Source organism: Patella vulgata, chromosome 6, assembly GCF_932274485.2.
Source record: "Patella vulgata chromosome 6, xgPatVulg1.2, whole genome shotgun sequence".
Lineage (NCBI taxonomy): Eukaryota > Metazoa > Mollusca > Gastropoda > Patellidae > Patella > Patella vulgata.
The window spans coordinates 67540421-67562000 of record NC_065884.2 but is presented as its reverse complement, the minus strand read 5'-3'; the positions used below and the strand labels follow the sequence as shown (position 1 = coordinate 67562000).

Sequence of the window (21580 nt, the reverse complement as noted above, 5' to 3'; positions counted from 1 at the left end):
CCAGTTGACTCCATGACAGACCTTATGATACAATTTACACAGTACAAAAGATATAAAGAGGATATGTTGCTAATGGTAACAAGTGGTTTATTAATAGATATCATGTAACACACTATTCTAGCTCTAGGCCAATGTGATAGAACTGTTCAATGTTTTGTCCCCCCAAAATTCATTTTTTTTTTATTTCAAGTCAATAGCTCTGGGGCGCATCATTATATACGAGAAAACTTATATGATTTAAATCTGATCGTAATTAAAACTCATAATTTTAAGACAGGTAGCACACTATGGCCAGAGAGAAACCCAGTATGGTAACCAATGGTAACTATGTACACAATGATCATAACCCAGTAAATTGAGATCATTACATAAAGTACCCCAATAGAGAGGGAGTCTGAATGATGATAATTATACAGCTAATTGATATAAACAAGAGTTGGGACTAACATCTATTAATTACATGGTATTCTAAATTATATTCACTCATCTACACTACGGTCTAACCATCAAATACACGCCTAGTTCTTCAAACATGCATTTAACCATTAAACCTGATGTTGAGCCGTCTATCAGTGTGATACGTCTGGTTATACCGGACTAACTGTCTGTCAGTGTGATATGTCCGGTTAAATTTAGACTACCTGTCAGATACGTCTAGTTAAACCGGACTAGAATTATCATTTTAATACATGTTGCTACAAATTCCCCCCCCCCCGCTAAACAGAAATATCTAGAAAATTACAGGAATGATTTATTGATGCTGTAAGGAAGATTTATATAATCAGTCTATAGCTAGAGTAATTATAAACAGTCTGTATTTTATAGTCAGAGTAATTATAAACAGTCTGTATTTTATAGCCAGAGATATTATAAATAGTCTGTATTTTATAGCCAGAGTAATTATAAATAGTCTGTATTTTATAGCTAGAGTAATTATAAATAGTCTGTATTTTATATCTGTATTTTATAGCTAGAGTAATTATAAATAGTCTGTATTTTATAGCCAGAGTAATCATAAATAGTCTGTATTTTATAACCAGAGTAATTATAAACAGTGTATTTTATAACCAGAGTAATTATGAACAGTCTGTACAGTCTGTATTTTATAGTCAGAGTAATTATAAACAGTCTGTATTTTATAGCCAGAGTAATTATAAACAGTCTGTATTTTATAACGAGAGTAATTATAAACAGTCTGTATTTTATAACGAGAGTAATTATAAACAGTCTGTATTTTATAGCCAGAGTAATTATAAATAGTCTGTATTTTATAACGAGAGTAATTATAAACAGTCTGTATTTTATAGCCAGAGTAATTATAAACAGTCTGTATTTTATAGCCAGAGTAATTATAAACAGGCTGTATTTTATAGTTAGAGTAATTAGTCTGTATTTCATAGTTATAAATTGAAGAATAGTCAATCAACAGTTATCTATCAATTAATATAGTTGAAAGTACTAACATGAAATCGGGGAATATTGGTTGTTAGTACCAATAGTATATTAACAAAGCTAATTAATACAATGTATCTACAATACTTATATGACAATCTAAGTTAACATTTTATATCTAATAATTAATTTATAAAACAACCTAAAACCTAAACTTTATTAGTCCAAGAAAACAGCCTCTTCATGGGTCTGATTTAAAATCAATAGATTTTAATACTCAGCCGATGAATGCACAGCATCCTTAAAATTATTTAACTTTCTTAAAAGTCCAAGGAGCCTTATTCACTAAAATTATGATTTTCAAAATGGCAGCTTATGGTAACCAATGACAAAATGCTTATCTACAAGCACTCAAGTGATCGTGAATAAAGGCCCTTGGACCAATGTTTATACTGCAAGCCTGGAAATAAGGCACCTGTCACAGACAATGTCAGACACAGATTCAGGCTTTGTCAGGCACTAAATCCCTGGGGCCTGTTTCACGAAATTTTAACTAAGATAAAATCCAAATTTTAGTCATTTGATTGGATAATATTAGACTGATTGTAGTGCTTAGCCAATCAAAATTGAAGTATCTACTAAAATTTGGATTTTATCTTTAGTTAAAATTTCGTGAAACAGGACCCTGGTGTCTCATTTCATCTGGCACTGATTTGTCTTTTTTATTGATATTATTAATACATGTCTGGCATTAAGGTGAAATGAATGATACCTGATATACATTTTGTCAGGTACATCTATAAACGTTATTTCCAGGCCTGTTTATAGAAAAAAATATTAAGATTATATCCTTCTGTGACATAAACATAAGACTTCTTTATAAGATAGGTCCTAGTGCAGTAAACATGAAATCACCGATGGATCAGTAAACCTTCGTTCGTTAGATTCTGAGTCTGGTTGCGGTGGATTAAATTCTAAACCCAGATTTAATTAATCATATTTGTGTCGAGCTGTTGATCAGAGAAAGAGAGAGAAATGGGGTTTAACGTCCACTCGACAAATAAACTAGGTCATTTTGGGACTGACATATGATTTAATTTTATTTCAGTAATTTGCTTGCGCGTACAGGTCTTTAGCAGTGGGAGGAAAGCGGGGGATCAGAGAAAACCCACAAGGTTGGACAGGCGACCAGACTCCTTGTAACGTACAACCCAGGGAATCGAAACCACGCCAGATGACTCAATGACAGACCTGATGATACAGCACGCACATGCTAACCATTCGGCCATCCAACCCCCCTTAATTAAAAGACAGGTCCTAGTGCAGTGAACATGAAATCACTGATAGACCAGTAACCCACTGCTCGTTAAAAGATTCTGAGTCTGATTGCGGTGGATTAAATTCTAAATCCAGATTTAATTAATCATATTTGTGTAAAGATGTTGAACAGAATTTAACAATTTTTGGGTCTATATTTCTTTTAGAGATTCGACATTCACCATATTTTAGCTTACAAGGGATCAACAACCCCCTCAATGCATACATGTATGTTCTAAACCATTCAATATCACGACCATCCGATGGTCTAGAGAGTTGATCTTAGGCTTTTCATATGAATAAATGCCTAGATAATAATTCACTATATTTTAGCTTACAATGGATAAACAACCTCTCAAATGACAATTAATTTTAACACCATATCTTGCTTTGTCTGTACATCAGCAAGATTAATATCTAATTTTATTTAAGGTAAGCCTTATGTCAGACATAAGATATAACAATATCATATATATATTTTCAGATTTAAAAAAGACAGAAATAATAATAACAAGAAACAATCACATGAGATGAAATGGTTCTTTAACAATGTGAATAAAGCAATGCTGAATTTGTTTTACTAAATAATCACTTTCTACTTATCTCATACACAACTAGTACCATAAACACCCACTTTATGCTGAATCCCTGTGATCAGAGAGAGAGAGAGAGAGAGAAGGGGGTTTAACGTCCACTTGATAAAAGTTAGGTCGGGACTAACACATGGTTCAGTTTTATGTAAATAATTAACTTGCGCATAGGCGTCTTTATAAATTAGCTGTGGGAGTAAAACTCACATGGTTGGACAGGCGACCCTACTCCTTGTCACGTATGACAGACCTTGTGATTTCACCAAACGCTTTAAACCACAAGACCATCCACCCCCCCCCCCCCCCTGGTGATCAGGGAGGGGGTGTGTCCTTTATATGGTGGTATATTATACGTGGGTGTTTAAGGTACTCAAACCATTCAATAGAAACAGGCTTGCAGGAATCCCTCATAGTTCCTAAAGCATGATTACTTTTAAGCCAAATCTATCCTTGGCTTTAAATTCATAGAAAATCCTACAGCTACGTCAGAATCATAGCGAGCTAAAACATTTCCGAATATATCCTCTGTAATCTACAACATTAATTAGCAATTTAATTGGTCAATGTGACGCAAAATAATGTATATCAAAAGTGATATTCATTTAAATCTGGATGATATGACGCAGACACAGCATATAAAGACATTAAATAGATGCTAGTAGACACTCCAGAATTCTCACAGAATAAAAATTATTGGTTTAATAACATGTCACACTTTAACAATGGTAGTCCTGTCTTTATCATATAGGTACAACCCTCAATATTTATGGTCTTTTCATGTTAATAAATGTCTAATTAATAATTTAGATAACATTTAAGGCCTAAAGAAAGACCTGCAATAGGCAGATTTAGCTCTTACATAATGCCTGTTTAATGAATAAACCAGAGAGAGAGAAATGGGGTTTAACGTCCACTCGACACAAACTAGGTCATTTCGGGACTAACATATAATTCCATTTTATTTCCATAATTCGCTTGCCCGTAGGGGTCTTTAGCAGTGGGAGGAAACCCGAGGACCCGGAGAAAACCCACGAGGTTGGACCGGCGAACCTACTCCTAATAATAAACCAATAATTCTAATTCTACATACAAGTTTCAGGGTGCTATACTCTTCAATCACTTAATGCCACACACAGAAGTTCTCACAGAACTGTGCAACATTAATCCAAATTAAATCGTTCAAAAATCACTCCATACAATTATACCTAAAGCATATACATAGCCATAAAAACTTGGGTAGAAGATGGACATTCATATTTAGATGGACAGGAAATCATTTAATAGAAACATGTTCTTTGTAAAGAAAAAAATTATGTAAACAAGAAAAAAAAAACAATAGAAATATCCAACATGAATAAAAATACAACATATACAAATTCTGGTAACGACTTTCTACTACTAAATGAAACAATAGATATACGAATTATCAAGCCTAGCGTATAAACGCAACAAGTTCATTCTTTCAAACGCAGAAAACACTGAATTATTCCACTTTTAAATAGTGTACTAGTTTTTTTTTTTCTGGGCAATCCAGAAAATGCTGAATTAATCCACTTTAAATAGTGTACTAGTTTGGGTTTTTTCTGGGCCACCCGGTACATTTTTTTCTGGGCTGCCCGATAGATGTAAACACGAAGCTATGTTTTTGCCCCTTCTCTTCAAATGTAAAAACAAAACTTACTTAGGAAATAAATCAATGGAGATTTATCTTTGAAAATAACCAAACAAGTTTAATCTAAGTAAAACATGTTTTTGTATTTTTAATCAGATTGCATCGTTTTCATCAAAACTTCTTTGTTTTTATTTGTGTATGAAAGTCCATAACTAGAGTTTATTTGTGTATGAAAGTCCATAACTAGAGTTTATTTGTGTATAAAAATCCCATAACTGGAGTTTATTTGTGTATGAAAGTCCATAACTAGAGTTTATTTGTGTATGAAAGTCCATAACTAGAGTTTGTGTATGAAAGTCCATAACTAGAGTTTATTTGTGTATGAAAATCCCTAACTAGAGTTTATTTGCATATGAAAATCCCTAACTGGAGTTTATTTGTGTATGAAAGTTCCTAACTAGAGTTTATTTGTGTATGAAAATCCCTAACTGGAGTTTATTTGTGTATGAAAATCCCTAACAAGGAGTTTACTTTTTGACAAACCATAACTGGAGTTTACTTTTTGACAAACCATAACTGGAGTTTACTTTTTGACAAACCATAACTGGAGTTGATTTGTTTTTGACAGTTCGTAATGGGATGGGAGTTGATTTGTTTTTGACAGTTCGTAATGCGAGTTGATTTGTTGTTGATTCGTAATGGGAGTTTATAATTATTTGTTATTGATAGTTCGTAAGCGGAATAGATTTGTGTTCAAGAGTTGATCTGTGTTTGAAAGATTGTAATTGGTCTTTATTCGCTAGGCTTTAAATTCATTATTAATAATATTAATTGATATAATAAAAGGTATCTTTTCTTAATTAGATATAACTTTCTATAACAGAATGTTGATAGCTTGCTTTCTATTTATTTTATCAGGATCTTCTAATTACTGTCATGATCTGTTCCTCTTTAGCTTCACCTATCAAACATCAACTGCCCTGCAGTTCATCTAAATTTTAGCAAAAATAACACTTCCGATATAAAGACCTGAAAAATTAAACAACAACAATAAAGAGAGAGAGAGAGAGAGAGAGAGAGAGAGAGAGATGGGGTTTAACCTCCACTCACCACAAACTAGGTCATTTTGGGACTAACACATGGTTCAATTTTATTTCAATAATAAATCGCTTGCGCATAGGGATCTTTAGCAGTGGGAGGAAACCGGAGAACGTGGAGAAAACCCACAAGGTTGGACAGACGACCCAACTTCTTGTCACATACAACCGGGGAATTGTAATCATGCCAGTTGACTCAATGTCAGACTATACGATCCAGCACTTACGTGCTAACCATTCGGTCAGCCAACCCCTGATTGGAAAGAAGGTTTTCCTACCTATTCTTTGGCAGCTAATCTGTCTTTTAACGTTATTGTTTCCTGGAATATCATTTCTTTCAATTGTTCTTTTGGTAAATCATCTAACTCCATTTCAAAGGTAAATGGCTCAACAGCAACAGGCTAGAAGAACAAGAATAAATTTAATATATTAAAATATCTGTTATTAAACATACATTATGTAAGAGCTAAATCTGCCTATTGCAGGTCTTTCTTTAGGATAGAAATGTTATCTAAATTATTAATTAGACATTTATTAACAAAACAAGACCATAATCAGCTCTCGATGTCATCGCTAGCCTGTGATTTTTACTGAATCAGAATCCGGTTTGCTGCTCAACGCTCAAAACTGGATAATCGAGACTATGTTTTTTATCGTATCGACTTTAGTAATGATGATTTCAGCAAATTCCCTTAACATTATCGAACACCCGACCTCCAGACTTGCAAGCCAGAGTCTTACCCACTCCCCCCCCCCCCCCCGCTCCTTCTACACTAGGATCTGGAAGAGTTGTTATATAACCCACGTTCTGATTTATGAGAGGGATTAGCCAATGAAACAGTATGTGGGTATCCCAGTAGAAACATCAACAATGATTAGTTAATCAAAAGTCTGATGTCATAGGGTCAAAAGTCGCTCGTATGACCCCTGACATGACCTCTCACAACAACTGGTCAGATCTTCATGTAGTGGGGGCCATCAAAAGTATAATAAACAAAATATAGATCTGTATTTTTATCAGATTGTGCTAGATGGATGGGATTTAAGGGCCACTCGACAAACTAGGTCATTTCGGGACTAACATATGGTTCAATTTTATTTCAATAAGTCACTTGCGCGTAGGGGACTTTAGCAGTGGGAGGAAACCGGAAGACCCAGGGGTTGGACAGGTGCCCCTACTCCTTGTCACTGCACCAATAAGGCTAATGAAGACCGGTATACACAATGCAGTTATATGCCATGAGGATAATTTTGCCATGACAGTGGCATTACTGCTTACTCTTCACCGGTTTCCAACTGTCAAGGGTTCTTTAACGTGCACACCAATGTGTACATGGAATCTTTATCGTGCACACCAACTTGTACAAGGGATCTTTGGGAGTAGGCTATAGAAATATATATGATATAACCTCATCAGCCGGATCATAGTACTGTTCTAAATAAGGATGTGCTAGTGATTCTTCTACAGTGATTCTCTTCTGGGGATTAAATATTAACATCTTATCCAGCAGATCTAGAGCTATAAAATAAATATATATATTTCAATTATTATAGGAATACAGCCTTAAACTATAAACATTTCAATTATTATTGGAGCAAGGCAAGGAACAATAATCATTTCAATTATTATAGTAGCACAGCCTGAACAACCAGCGGCTGCCAGGCAGGATACGTCCACATTTTCGAGAGATGGATAGAGAACAAGCTAAAAAGAAAGTGATTTTTCGTACAATCAGAGGCCATAATTCAGGAAGTTACGGTCCGATATGCGCGAATATCGAAAGGAACCGAGATCTATGGGTTATAAACTTACATTTCAAGTTTCAACATAATCGGATAAAAATTGTGACCTCTATAGGTTCTACAACCTTGATATACCATATTTTTACGCTATTTGAGAACGAAGGGCGGCCATTTTGTCTGTCAGTTTTGGACCGATTTTCACGAAATTCGAACTCAGTCTTCTTAAGGTCTAACGGTGATATAATAATACGTTTTTTTAAATCGGATAAAAATTATGACCTCTATGGGGTCCACAAGCTAAATTGTGATTTTTCGTACATCAGGGGCCATAATTCAGGAAGTTACGTTCCGATATGCGCGAATATCGAAAGGAACTGAGATCTTTGGGTTATAAACTGACATTTCAAGTTTCAAAAACATCGGATAAAAATTATGACCTCTATAGGGTCCACAACCTTGATATACCATATTTTTACGCTATTTGAGAACGAGGGGCGGCCATTTTGTCTGTCCATTTTGGGCCGATATTCACGAAATTCGAACTCAGTCGTGCTTAGGGTGTAATGGTGATATAACAATACGGTTTTTTAAATCGGATAAAAATTATGACCACTATAGGGTCCACAATCTAAAAACGTGATTTTTCGTACAATCAGGGGCCATAATTCAGGAAGTTACAGTCCGATACATGCCAATATCGAAAGGAACCGAGATCTCAGGGTGATAAATCTATATGAGGGACTGGGTGTTACAGACTGCTACAAACTAAACTTATTTCCGGGCTGATGAAGACAAATTTCGGCAAGTGACAGCGCTTCACATTTGATTTGTAATTAATAACGCTGTTAAATGGCCAATTTAATTACATCGGAAGCTGAATAATGATCAAATAAGGTCTCGTTGGCAATAAAAACGACGGGTAGTGTTAGAACTAGTGAGTATTGTGAGATGTTAGCAGACGTAATGCCTTGAAGACGTGAAAACAAAGATGGCGGCTGAAATACCTTCTTATATACTATAATATATAGTCAAGCAGTAGTAAGAAGTTTTATTTTAATCCCTTCAAGTGCCTGTGACTGTAACCTGGGTATTATTTAATCTTGTGTATTCAGCACTAATTTCTTTCACGTGCATTCAATATCAAATTTACAATTGTTTAATTTCTTGATCACTGTTCAAAAATAAACAACCCAATTGATTATTGATGTATAATGATTAAGGATTAATTTTTTAACACTGGTCAGGAAATTAAATACTTGTAAATTGGACACTCATTACCAAAATTAATCAGTCAGTTTTAAACTGAACACAAGTACAAATTAGATGGCTTTGGGTGATTTTAAATGATTTTTACGAATTTTCAAACAAAGATTTGATATTGAACGAATGTGAAAGAAATCAGTGCTAAATACACAAGATTAAATGATACCCGGGTTACAGTGTTAGCATTCAGATAATTATTTAGAATATTTGACTAGTGAAATCAACATTAAGAACTGATCCCTACCATTTAATTCCTCTCAGTGGGATAATCACAAATTAAGGCTCTGGAACTACTAACACCAAGTCCCCAATAACCCGGACGATGGAGGCAATTTTACGCCAGTCATAACAAGCCCCCTAATATGTTAGAATATGTACCTTTAGGATCAGCATTGGGGAATAATCTGGGCCACGGAATCTTTGGTTTGTATGGTAACGACTGAATATATCCTCTAGCCTGAAAATGAAAATAAATGGGGTTTAACGTCCTACTATTCTGCTCCGACTGGGCTAATGAAGACGGACATCCGTCATACAGTGTGCTATGAGGAAACTTTTGCCCGGGCAGCAGCACTATGGCCTACTCTTAAATCGAATTCCAACTGCCAAGAGATCTTTTACGTGAACGCCAATGTATACACTGGACCTCGGCTTTTCGTCCCATCCGAATGACTACATAGGTGTCCTTGTCAGGTCCTCCATCCTGCACCACTGAATAGGGGAAACCACACCAGAAAATCCTGATGAACCTTCTGGGCCAATGCAGGGATCAAACACGCGACCTAGCTAGCGAGCCAGCGTCTTACCCACTTAGCCACCGTGGCTCCTAGCATGAAAATATTACACAATAATAGACACAATGTTTACACTAAAAGCAATCATTTAAACGAGAATTGACCTTAAAGTAGTAAAATTTATTGATAACAAAAACATAAATTATATGCAAATGAAATGAAATGGGGTTTAACGTCCTACTGTTCTGCTCCTATACTGGGCTAATGAAGACTGGCATACGCCATGCAGTGTGCTATGAGGGAAATTTTACCCGGGCAGCGGCACTATTGTCTACTCTTATATCGAATTCCAACTGCCAAGGATCTTTTACGTGCATTCCAATGTATACACGGGACCTCGGTTTTTCGCATCATCCAAAGGACTAGACAGCTGTCCTTGTCAGGCCTAAATTATATGCATCCATATATTCCTTGCAGTGCTACATCTAATAAATCCATAGTCTTTATATTGAGAGAGAGAGAGAGAGATGGGGTTTTACCTCCAGGCGACACTACTTGTCACATACAACCAGGGAATCAAAACCTTGCCAGTTGACTCATTGACAGACATTACGATACAGCGCGTACATGCTAACCATTCGGCCATCCAACATAAATAATATGCATCTATGATTTATAATGGTGGGATAATCTGCCAATCGCTCGTATAATTAATGTTTCTTAAATTAACAACTTTAAGATCAACTGGCTAGTAAGTCGTTAATTGTCATGACTTTTCAAGTTGTCATTGGGTAAGACATTAATTCCGTGTATTGTTTTTGTTGATTTATTATGTTAAATCCGTTATGTCTGGTTCACCTATCAACATCTCAGTGTCACAGAGCAGTCAGACTGACTGAATGTTCAGCGCTATAGAAAACGATTATTATTATTATTACTATTATTAATTACAACATATACTTTTATCCTATTATCTGATTTTCCTTAAACATACAAAATTTGTAAACTGAAGGCAGTCACTAGTTAGGATAGTGTGCAGTAACTGTCCTGTCAGTACTGTATGACGAGATATGTATAATTATGTTCCTATGTATAATTATGTTCCTATGTATAATTGAAGAATCATTTGAGAGAGAGAGAGAGAGAGAGAGAGAAATGGGGTTTAACTTCCACACGACACAAACTAGGTCATTTCGGGACTAACATAAGGTTTAATTTTATTTCAATAATTCGCTTGCGCGTAGGGGTCTTTAGCAGTGGGAGGAAACTGGAGGACCCGGAGAAAACCCACAAGGTTGGACAGGTGACTCCACTCCATGTCATATACATGTACAACCGGGTAATCGAAACCACGCCAGTTGACTCAATAACAGATCCTTGTTACGTACAATCGGGGAATCGAAACCCCGCCAGTTGACTCAATGACAGGCCTTATGATACAGTGCGCGCATGCTAACCAATCGGCCATCCAACCCCCCAGAATCATTTGAAGTCTGTTGTATCTGAAGAGAGAATTTACACCTCTAAACATCCACATCCATCCTTGCAGTGCTGCATCTGATAAATCTATAGCGTTTGAAGTTACCTACCTTTTCATTCATAATACAATTAAGATCACCTTGACTTGGTGAACCCAGAACCCCGAGAATGTGATTTAACTGGTCCAAATCTAATATACAATCAAAGGTTTCATAAATTTAATTCAGTCAATATACTCAGGTATGAATTTTAATGTCTCGTCAACATGATAATTTTGTTATTTTGAGATTGTAAACACGGCTATGAAATGAAATGGGGCTTAACGTCCTACAATTCTGCTCCGACTGGGCTAATGAAGACGGGCATGTGCCATACAGTGTGCTATGAGGGAAATTTTGCCCAGGCAACGTCACGATGTCCTACTCTTATATCAAATTTCAACCGTCAAGGGATCTTTTATGTGCACGCCAATGTGTACACGGGACCTCGGTTTTTCATCCCATCCGACTGAGTAGACAGCTGTCCTTGTCAGGCCCTCCGTCCTGCACCACTGACAAGGGGAAACCATGTTGGAAAATCCTGACGAACTTTCTCGGCAAATGCAGGGATCGAACACGTGACCTCCAGGCTAGCAAGCCAGCACTTTACCCACAGTGGCTCCTATATGGCTATGTGTGCATTGCGAGGAGTAGGGGTGTGGGGGATAGTTTGGCCTGTACAGTGGCCATATCCCCCTACTCTCCTTCAAATGCCAATTGCCAAGGTTTCTTTTACATGCAAGTCAATGTGTACTTGTGTCGACATTGACCCAATGACCGACTTTGAGATTCCACGTGAAGACAACCCATCCCCTGGCACCAAGGAATTATACCTGAAAATGTCTGTGACAGGTGCCTTATTTCCAAGCACATATGGTTGTATTATTAACACATTAACTTTGCTTGTGCTTAGCGGTCTTTAGCAGTGGGAGGAAACCAAAGGACCTGGAGAAAACCCATGAGATTGGACAGGCAACCCTACTCCTTGTCACGTTCAAGCTGGGAATTGAAACCCAGCCACTTGACCCAATGACAGACTTTATGATTTAAACCAGTAGACAACCCCATCCCTGGCACCAAGAAATTGTGCCTGTCTGTGACAGGTGCCTTATTTGCAGGCTTGTATTATTATAAAGGATACAGTGTTTTCCTGGAAACAGTGGTCTATTTGATAACATCTCTGCTAGGATACAACCAACCGACCATACATCAACTGATTCAAGTTAAGGATAAAAATATCTATAATAAAAACTACTTAAAAACATTTATAATAAAAACTAGTAAAATAATAATAAAACTAGTAAAACAATATTTATAATATAAAGCAAGAAAATTTATTACTGTGTGGTATGAAATTAAATAAATAATCTATATACAAGCAGGTGTTCATACACCTGACTTGAAGCATTGCAATATTACATAAGTACATTGAAGTATTATCAATAATCATTTCACTTGAAACATTGCAATTTTACATAGGTAGAGAGAGAGAGAGAGAGAGAGAGATAGCACGCACCGATTTCACTAAAGTCACAGCCATCAAGCGATTTTTCTTAGTGTATATATGTTTGCTTGATTCTCCTTTGTTGTATGATGACTTAACTTATTGTATGCCAGACTGATTTCCACTCATGTCGTCATAAGATGGGTTTAACGTCATAAGATGGGTTTAACGTCAACTCCACACAAACTAGGTCATTTCGGGAATAAGATATGGTTCAATCTCATTTCAATAATTTGATTGGCGTGTGGGTCTTTAGCAGTGGGAGGAAACCGGAGGACCCCGACAAAACCCACAAGGGTGGATAAACGACCCTATTCCTTTCAACATACAAGCGTGGAATCGAAACCACGCAAAATGACTCAATGACAAGAGAGAGAGAGAGAGAGAGAGAGAGAGAGATGGGTTTATGGACAAACGACCTTATTCCTTTCAACATACAAGCGGGGGATTGAAACCATGCCACTTGTTGACTCAATGACAGTTTTCCTTAACCAACATGCACCAATCGCTCCCCCCCCCCCACACCCTCCCGAACTAGGCAAGACTTTACTTGTCAGCCCTCAAGTAACACTCCTGACAAGTTGGGAAGCAGGAATGAAAAATCCCGAGGTTCTGCTCGGTCTGGGAATTCAATTCAATTCAAACCGGAAGTCATGTGACCTTATTTCTTACTACTTGGTCCGGGACCATACAAAATAGACATAATCATTTTTATCAATAAACATTTTATAAATAAGATCATTTTTTTTTAAAAAAGGATACTGGATTTTGTATAACCCTTGGAATTGAGCATAATTTCTGGTGCTCTATACCATCTGGTAGCTACGTACTCCGTCAGAAAGCCGGTATGATCATGGTCCGGATCAGCTACACGGGCTAACCCAAAATCACAGATCTGAAATATGAACAAGCCAACAGTGAGGCTGATGTCCCCCGCCGAAATTGCAAAATAAATAGATGACACATATTAATTAATCGCACATTTATTTTTTTCACTAAGTTTCATCACTCTCTATCAGATAGAATCAAGATTATCTTGTCCCAAACCATCGACAAATGAAATCGATTAGCTCTGCTTAGCTTCAGCTCGAAATGTTAATTATTGAACTCAGTCAAGACATTCACCTAATGAACATCTACATATACATCAAGTTTAAACATTCACCTAATAGACACCTATGCCAAGTTTGAACATTCTACCTCAATTAGAAGGAGAGTTATTGTGTTCCAAAGTTTCTACCAATCAAATTGCTTATCACTCTGCTTACCCTCAGCAAAAAATGTTCATTATCGAACTTAGTTAAGGTATTCATATAATAAATCTATACACCAAGTTTCATCAATCTCACTTAATTAGAACTAAAGTTATCGTGTCCCAAAGCATCAATCAATCAAATTATTTATCTCTGCTTACCCTAAGCGGAAAATGCTCATCTTCGAACTCCATCAAGGCATTGACCTAATCAACACATACACCAAGTTTGAACATTCTAGCTCAATTAGGAAGAGAGTTATCGTGCCCCAAAGTATCAACCAATCAAATTGCTTATCTCTGCTTACCCTAAGCGGAAAATGCTCATCTTCGAACTCCATCAAGGCATTGACCTAATAAACACATACACCAAGTTTGAACATTCTAGCTCAATTAAAAGTTATCGTGTCCCAAAGCATCAACCAATCAAATTGCTTATCTCTGCTTACCCTAAGCGGAAAATGCTCATCTTCGAACTCCATCAAGGCATTGACCTAATCAACACATACACCAAGTTTGAACATTCTAGCCCTATTAGGAAGAGAGTTATCGTGTCCCAAAGCATCAACCAATCAAATTGCTTATCTCTGCTTACCCTAAGCGGAAAATGCTCATCTTCGAACTCCATCAAGGCATTGACCTAATAAACACATACACCAAGTTTGAAGATTCTAGCTCAATTAGGAAGAGAGTTATTGTGTCCCAAAAAGTGTGACGGACAGACAGACGGACGGACAGACAGACAGACAGACAGACAGAACAGACAGACAGACAGACAGACAGACAGACGAACCCATTTTAATAGTCCCCTGCTTTCTTCGAAAGGCGGGGGACAAATATAAAAATGTGAATCATAGTTATATGTTTAATCCTTTAGGGTACCGGTAGGATGCAATTGAAGATAAAAGCAATGAAATGGAGGTTTTTGCACGAACCAGATTCAATCCTCTCTAGAACGTCCACAAGCAATGGTGGACGGACAGGGGTCATGACAGTCGGGGGCGTATACAATGAATAACAAAATGTATCACCAAAATACGAAATGAAATGAAATGAAATGGGGTTTAACGTCCTACTGTTCAGCACCGACTGGACTAATGAATAGGGCTGGGTAAAATATCGATATAAATCGATAGTATCGATTGGACGGCCCAGAAAAGCACTATCGATAGCGGTGGGTTACTATCGATTATCGCTCTTCGTCTATTTTTCTTGCGTCTGAAATGTCAATGTTTTCTTTCAGTTAATCATAATACACAGCTTATGTTAAATTACTATCAAGTAGCACTGTAACACATAACAAAATTGTGACTGCTTATTAAACAGCCGTTTTCATAAATTCACTCTCATTGAAACGTTACTTTAGTTTTGAAGAAATTATTGTTGAATATCGCTAAATCGGAGATACCCGGATGTGTAAATAAAGTTAGAGTTATTTCCCTTTGCAAGCTTCAGAATTCGTCTGCCATATTGATATTTTCGCGCGCATGTACGCAGTGTTTTGAATCGGAACAAGTTCATTTTGGTCCCTTAACTAAATTATTTACGATATTTCTTCATTCGGAACCACGGCTGCATTATTTTAATAATAAACAACATATATTTACGTATATATACGTGATATAACAAGTTTTATTAATGTTTTCCACATAAATCTCCTTAGACAGGAGCAAACGATCTTTCGCAACTTCGTATGGTTTTGAACTTTGAACTTACACTGTTTCCAGTCTTGATGATGACCGTGAAAATAAGTTTGTTTTCGATACTATCGATTATCGACCGACATTTCATTGCCGATTATCGATAGTAAAAATCACTATCGATACCCAGCCCTACTAATGAAGACAGACATACGCCATACAGTGTGCTATGGGGGAAATTTTGCCCGGAGAGCGGCACTACACACTACTCTTACATCGATTTCGAACTGCCAAGGGATCTTTTACGTGTACGCATGACCTCGGTTTTTCATCCCATTCCAACAACTACATAGCTGTCCTCATCAGGCCCTCCATCCTGCACCACTGACAAGGAGAAACCACGTCGGAAAATCCTGATGAACTTTCTCGGCTGATGAATGAATTGAAATGGGGTTTAACGTCCTACTGTTCTACACTGACTGGTCTAATGAAGACAGGACAATAACGAGAGAGGGAGAAATGGGGTTTAACGTCCACTCGACACAAACTAGGTCATTTCGGGACTAACATATGGTTTAATTTTATTTCAATAATTCCCTTGCGCGTAGGGGTCTTTAGCAGTGGGAGGAAACCGGAGGACCCAGAGGAAACCCACGAGGTTAGACAGGCGACCCTACTCCTTGTCACGTACAATTCGAAACCACACCAGTTGACTCAATGACAGGCCTTATGATACGACGCGCACCTGCTAACCATTCGGCCATCCAACCCCCCAGGACAATAAGGGAATATGAATATAATAAAATATTTACCTTTAAGTGACAGGTAGTGTTGAGCAAGGGAATATAACAATAATAAACTATTTACCTGTAAGTCACAGGTAGTGTTGAGTAAGGGAATATAACAATAAAATGATATTTACCTTTAAGTCACAGGTAGTGTTGAGTAAGGGAATATAACAATAAAATGATAATTACCTTTAAGTCACAGGTAGTGTTGAGTAAGAGATTACTAGGTTTTAAATCCCGATGTAGTACGTTGGCCGAGTGAATATATTTGAGGCCACGTAAAATCTGGTATAGAAAGTAACACACATGGTCATTACTGAGCTGTTGTGTTTTTAATAATTTATACATATCTGTCTCCATCAGACACTGGACAATATAGCTAAAATAACGTTAAGGATTTTAAGGCAAAAAATTTAAAAAAATAAAAACAAGACACATTAAACATACATTATGTAAGAGAGAGAGAAAGAGAGATGGGGTTTAACATCCACTCGATACAAACCAGGTCATTTCAGGACTAACATATGATTCAATTTTATTTCAGTAACTCATTTGCACATACATGTAGGGGTCTTTAGCAGTGGGGGAACCGGAGGACAGAGAGAAAACCCACTAGGTTGGACAGGTGACTCCACTCCTTGTCACATACATGTACAACCGGGTAATCAAAACCACGCCAGTTGACTAAATAACAGATGTTATGATACAGCACGACATTATGTAAGAGCTCAATCTGAATAACTATCTAAATAAAAAGACTTGAAGTCAACAATAAGCAGATTTAGCTCTTACATAATGCATCTTTAATGCCTGATATTATTTCAGGAACTCTATTATCATTATTTCCTGTCTTAAACACTAGGTACAATTTTATGGAAAGACAATTACTGAGTTTGATGCTAAGCGACGTTTCGATGAGGATACTCTCGTCTTTATCAAGTAAATGATACATGTATGTGAATTGTGGACATATATATATACAGAATGTACAACAAAGATAATAATCAAATGTAATTTAAGCTTAACACCTTTGATTAGGGGGTCATTAGGAAATAAACCTGCACAACGGAAATCTTGTTTATTAACCAAGAATTTGTAATATTCTTACGTCTTTCTTATAAATTATTATGTTTTTGAAATGAAATGAAATGAAATGAAATGGGGTTTAATGTCCTACTGTTCTGCTCCTATACTGGGCTAATGAAGACGGGCATATGCCATACCGTGTGCTATGAGGGAAATTTCGCCCGGGCAGCGGCACTATCGCCTACTCTTATATCGAATTCCAACTGACAGGGGATCTTTTTCGTGCATTCCAACATATACACGGGACCTAGATTTTCCGTCTCATCCGAAGTACTAGACAGCTGTCCTTGTCAGGCCCTCCATTCTGCACCACTGACAAGGTGAAACCACGTCGGAAAATCTGGATGAACTTTCTCAGTTATGTTTTTGATGTTGAGTGAAGACTGTTTTATTACAAGTCTGAGACTGTACAGCATAGCTGACGCTTACGACTGGCCATTGGTAGGGTGTCCCACCATGGATGTCATTAGAAGCCGGCAACCGGCAAATTTCGCCGTTTACATTAGGCCAATTTCCGGCTACTTTTCAGCTAAAAAAGATCAGCAATCTAATTTTAATAAAATAATTTGGCATTATATTAATTGAAACTAATTTAATTCCTAAACGCAAAGCACACAGACGTATCAACTAACCAGTTTTTTCCGTGATACTCAAAGATTTACGACCTTCCTCCCGATCTCCCGCACGGAAGGCTATTTCTCACGTTAAATGTTCATAATTATGCCAATGCTAGTTTTACTTTCAAAAAGGGAGGTAACCCCCTTACTTCCGTTGTATAAATCAACCTCATGATTCTTATAAGTATATTGTAATCAAGGAGTAGTAATAGCAGAGTACATGAGCGTACCTAATAAAATAGAGACCTGTACTGACTGTACAAGGTCCGTTCCCTTACTGTCATTTTTCCTCATGGCTAGTAGTAAACGTCTATACGATTTTGACAGTTCTCCCGTGAACAGAAAACGTTTCACGCTACGTGACTTGAGCGTGAAATCGGAAGCCATTGGCATTGAGTGATTGACTGAAATTTAGCTGACTTTCAATCTGCGATTTTAGATTACTTTTTCGTTTAAATATATTACTAGCGGTTGTATTATAATGCTTTGATATCGATCTCAATATACGAAAATAGTCGGAATCAAAAGTTATAGAAATATAAGCGCTATTACTGTTTATGTGGGAGGCACTTGCAGGAAAATAAAACTCAGATGTCACGTTTCCAGGGATTTCCATTCACGCGATTACACCCATAATTAGAAAACGGGATTTATCGGTTTTGCAGACTGAAATTTGCTAATTCCGAATAAATGCAGCCTGCCTTTTATCTGGTATCATGAAGATTAAAAATATTTTATATATTTTTCGAATTGTTACGATTTTATAAGTTTAAGCAAAGCCTAAACTAATATTCACGGATTTCAGTTTTAAAATTGGTAGACGTGCAATTCTATAATAACGCTTATCTTAAGACTTTACTCAGATATGACTGAAAAGCACTTATTTGGATTATTAAAGTTTTTTTGGATAGATTTTTTATATATATTTTCACAAAATGTTTTAAAAAAACCTTTCTGTCATTTAAAATATTGACCCGAAATGCACCTAACGCCATACCACACTCCCCACCCTTCGGTTTGCCCGCAGATTCAGGCCTGAGGCCCTAAACATTTGCTGCCCCTTACTTTAGCAAAATTTCCTGTTACTTGAAAAGTTAGTGACATCCCTGTGTCCCACCATAAATAAATATCTCCAAATAGCTTGACAATTACACCACAATATCTATATATATATATACCAATCCTTAAATCTGTATGGCATATTTATAGTCACTAAATAAACCGTCATGTTGTACTTAATAAGCTATGACCATTTAACCATCCATAAATAATACACTGAAAGATGGTTCCAAGTGTCGTCCATAACATCCAGGCACTTATGAGAAAAAAATAGGTTACATGCCCTGGTTTTGAAATTAGTCTCACTTAACCAGTCCACAGGTTTGTTTTACCAGTTTTGTTTTTTCATGTAGCACAATTCATTTGTACTTGTCGAAACGTCGTGCTCTATGTGCATAAACCAGTGATTGTATTCCATATAAATTGTGTTGTGTTTTTCGGTGCAATTCTACAGCACTTTCTGTTAAAAGGAAAAGGTACTGTATTATGTTATCTGATCAGATGTTTGAAATTCTCAAAATTTTGTTCAGACAGGTCTTCGAGTATAAACAAAACACTACTTGAAAAGGTTATCATCGCTTGACAAAGGATACCACTCCGAAATGTGCATCGCGAGTTAATCGAGGAACTTCACTACTATATTTCATGTAAGATTTTTTTTTTTGCATATTTATTGTATATTTTATGTAACCCCCACACTTTTGTTATACTTGTAAAATTTTTTTTTTTTCTTTTTTGAACTGTATTATTGGGATTTAACAACACTACGGTGTGACCAATAAACACTTAAATTCAAACCATTTATTGTATTTTCACAGTTACTGTTCTTCCAATTTCATTCCGTCACGTTACAATTCAGGGAAATTACTATAAACGCTTGAGCACAAGCCTTAATCAATCCGCCAATTGATTAATGATATATAACGATTCATTTTTAAACAGTGGTCAGGAAATCAAATACTTGTAAATAGGACACCAATTATCAAAATTGAATGGTCAGCTTTAAACTGGACAGAAGTACAAATTAAACGATTTATGGTGATTTTAAACAGTTTTTACGAATTTTTAAACAAAGATTTGATATTAAACGAATGTGAAAGAAATACCTGGGTTACAGTGGTACAATTACTGATTTATTTAGGCGACGTTTCGGAGAGTATTCTCTCAACGTTTTCAAGCAAGTACAGTAAAGTACAGTAGGGCAATTATATACAGACAAGCAATGATGAAGATTGGCATGTCACAAATAACTACAAATCTTACTAACAAAGTTAATTAACGGAAATCTTTAAAAATCAACTGAATTTCAAAGCTTATGTGACAAACATTTATAGTCTGGTGGTTGAGGAGGGAATACCGCCACCGACGCCACCTCAGGAGACTCAGTTCTTCCGGAATAGATTTTCCAAGATAATGGGGAAGGTTTAATGTAATAAATGCTTCATTTGGGTGGCACATGCACAAGAGAAAATTGTGCTGTAGCAATTTCCATTAATTACTTCTAGAGTTATGGCCCTTGTTTCACATTATCTCAAACCAGTTAGGAATGGCAGAAGTTCTGAAATATGGGTGCCAAAGCAGATCAGAAACGTGTCGGATTCCAGACGTCCTCAACAAAATGAAACAAGGACCATAACTCTAGACGCCCTCAACAAAATGAAACAAGGACCATAACTCTAGATGTAATTAATGGAAATTGCTGAAATTCAATAGGATTCTTTTTTTTATTAATTTAAATGAAGATATAAATTTCATACAGATCGACAGATGACTTTTGATGTTAAAGCATTCATAAGGTTCAACAAAGTGAAACAAGGGACATAACTCTGGAAGTTATAAACGGAAATTATTGAAATCAAATAGGCTTCTTCATCTCAATAATGTAAACAACATATATCAATTTTAAAATAATCAGATGATAACTTTTGGCGTTTGAGCATTCACAAGAAATTGTGGACGATGGACGAACAGACGGAGGCGACAGCAATATTTCCACATTTCCAAGTGGGCGTATATAAAGAGGAATTAGCCGGTCGACATTTTCCTAATATTGATGACGTCATGTCAGCTGTGGTGAACGACTTTAGGGTGGCTGAAGAAAATTTCTTCCTGACCAAAATCCAGGCCTTGCAACATCGTGTGTACATCTTGAAGGTGACTTTGTAGGAATACAAATGGAAACCATTGACTTCGTACAGGTCTTTCACAGAGGGGCTTAGAACTTTCCAGCCAATCCTCGTACTTTCTATATATATATATATATGGGATAATTTGTATCTGACAATGTCTGACGTGACAGATGCCTTATGTCAACTCCTGCAGAAAATATAAAATTAATGTTCAATTTGAGATTTATTACAGATTTTTCC

At 36.5% G+C, this 21580-nt stretch overlaps 1 protein-coding gene across 1 annotated transcript in view; it reads right to left on the bottom strand.

The window, feature by feature from the left end:
• Window positions 1-3069: 3069 nt before the first annotated feature.
• Window positions 3070-21580, bottom strand: part of LOC126824076 (mitogen-activated protein kinase 1) — a 40940-nt gene continuing 22429 nt past the window's right edge. Inside the window, exons 4-11 of the mRNA XM_050553253.1 lie at window positions 16639-16828; window positions 13532-13664; window positions 12407-12478; window positions 11338-11417; window positions 9393-9471; window positions 7418-7527; window positions 6287-6409; window positions 3070-5940 (exon numbers count right to left, since the gene is read on the bottom strand). Coding sequence (XP_050409210.1) covers window positions 6287-6409; window positions 7418-7527; window positions 9393-9471; window positions 11338-11417; window positions 12407-12478; window positions 13532-13664; window positions 16639-16828 — 787 coding nt within the window. The 3' untranslated portion in view covers window positions 3070-5940. The remainder of the gene's footprint in view (window positions 5941-6286; window positions 6410-7417; window positions 7528-9392; window positions 9472-11337; window positions 11418-12406; window positions 12479-13531; window positions 13665-16638; window positions 16829-21580) is intronic.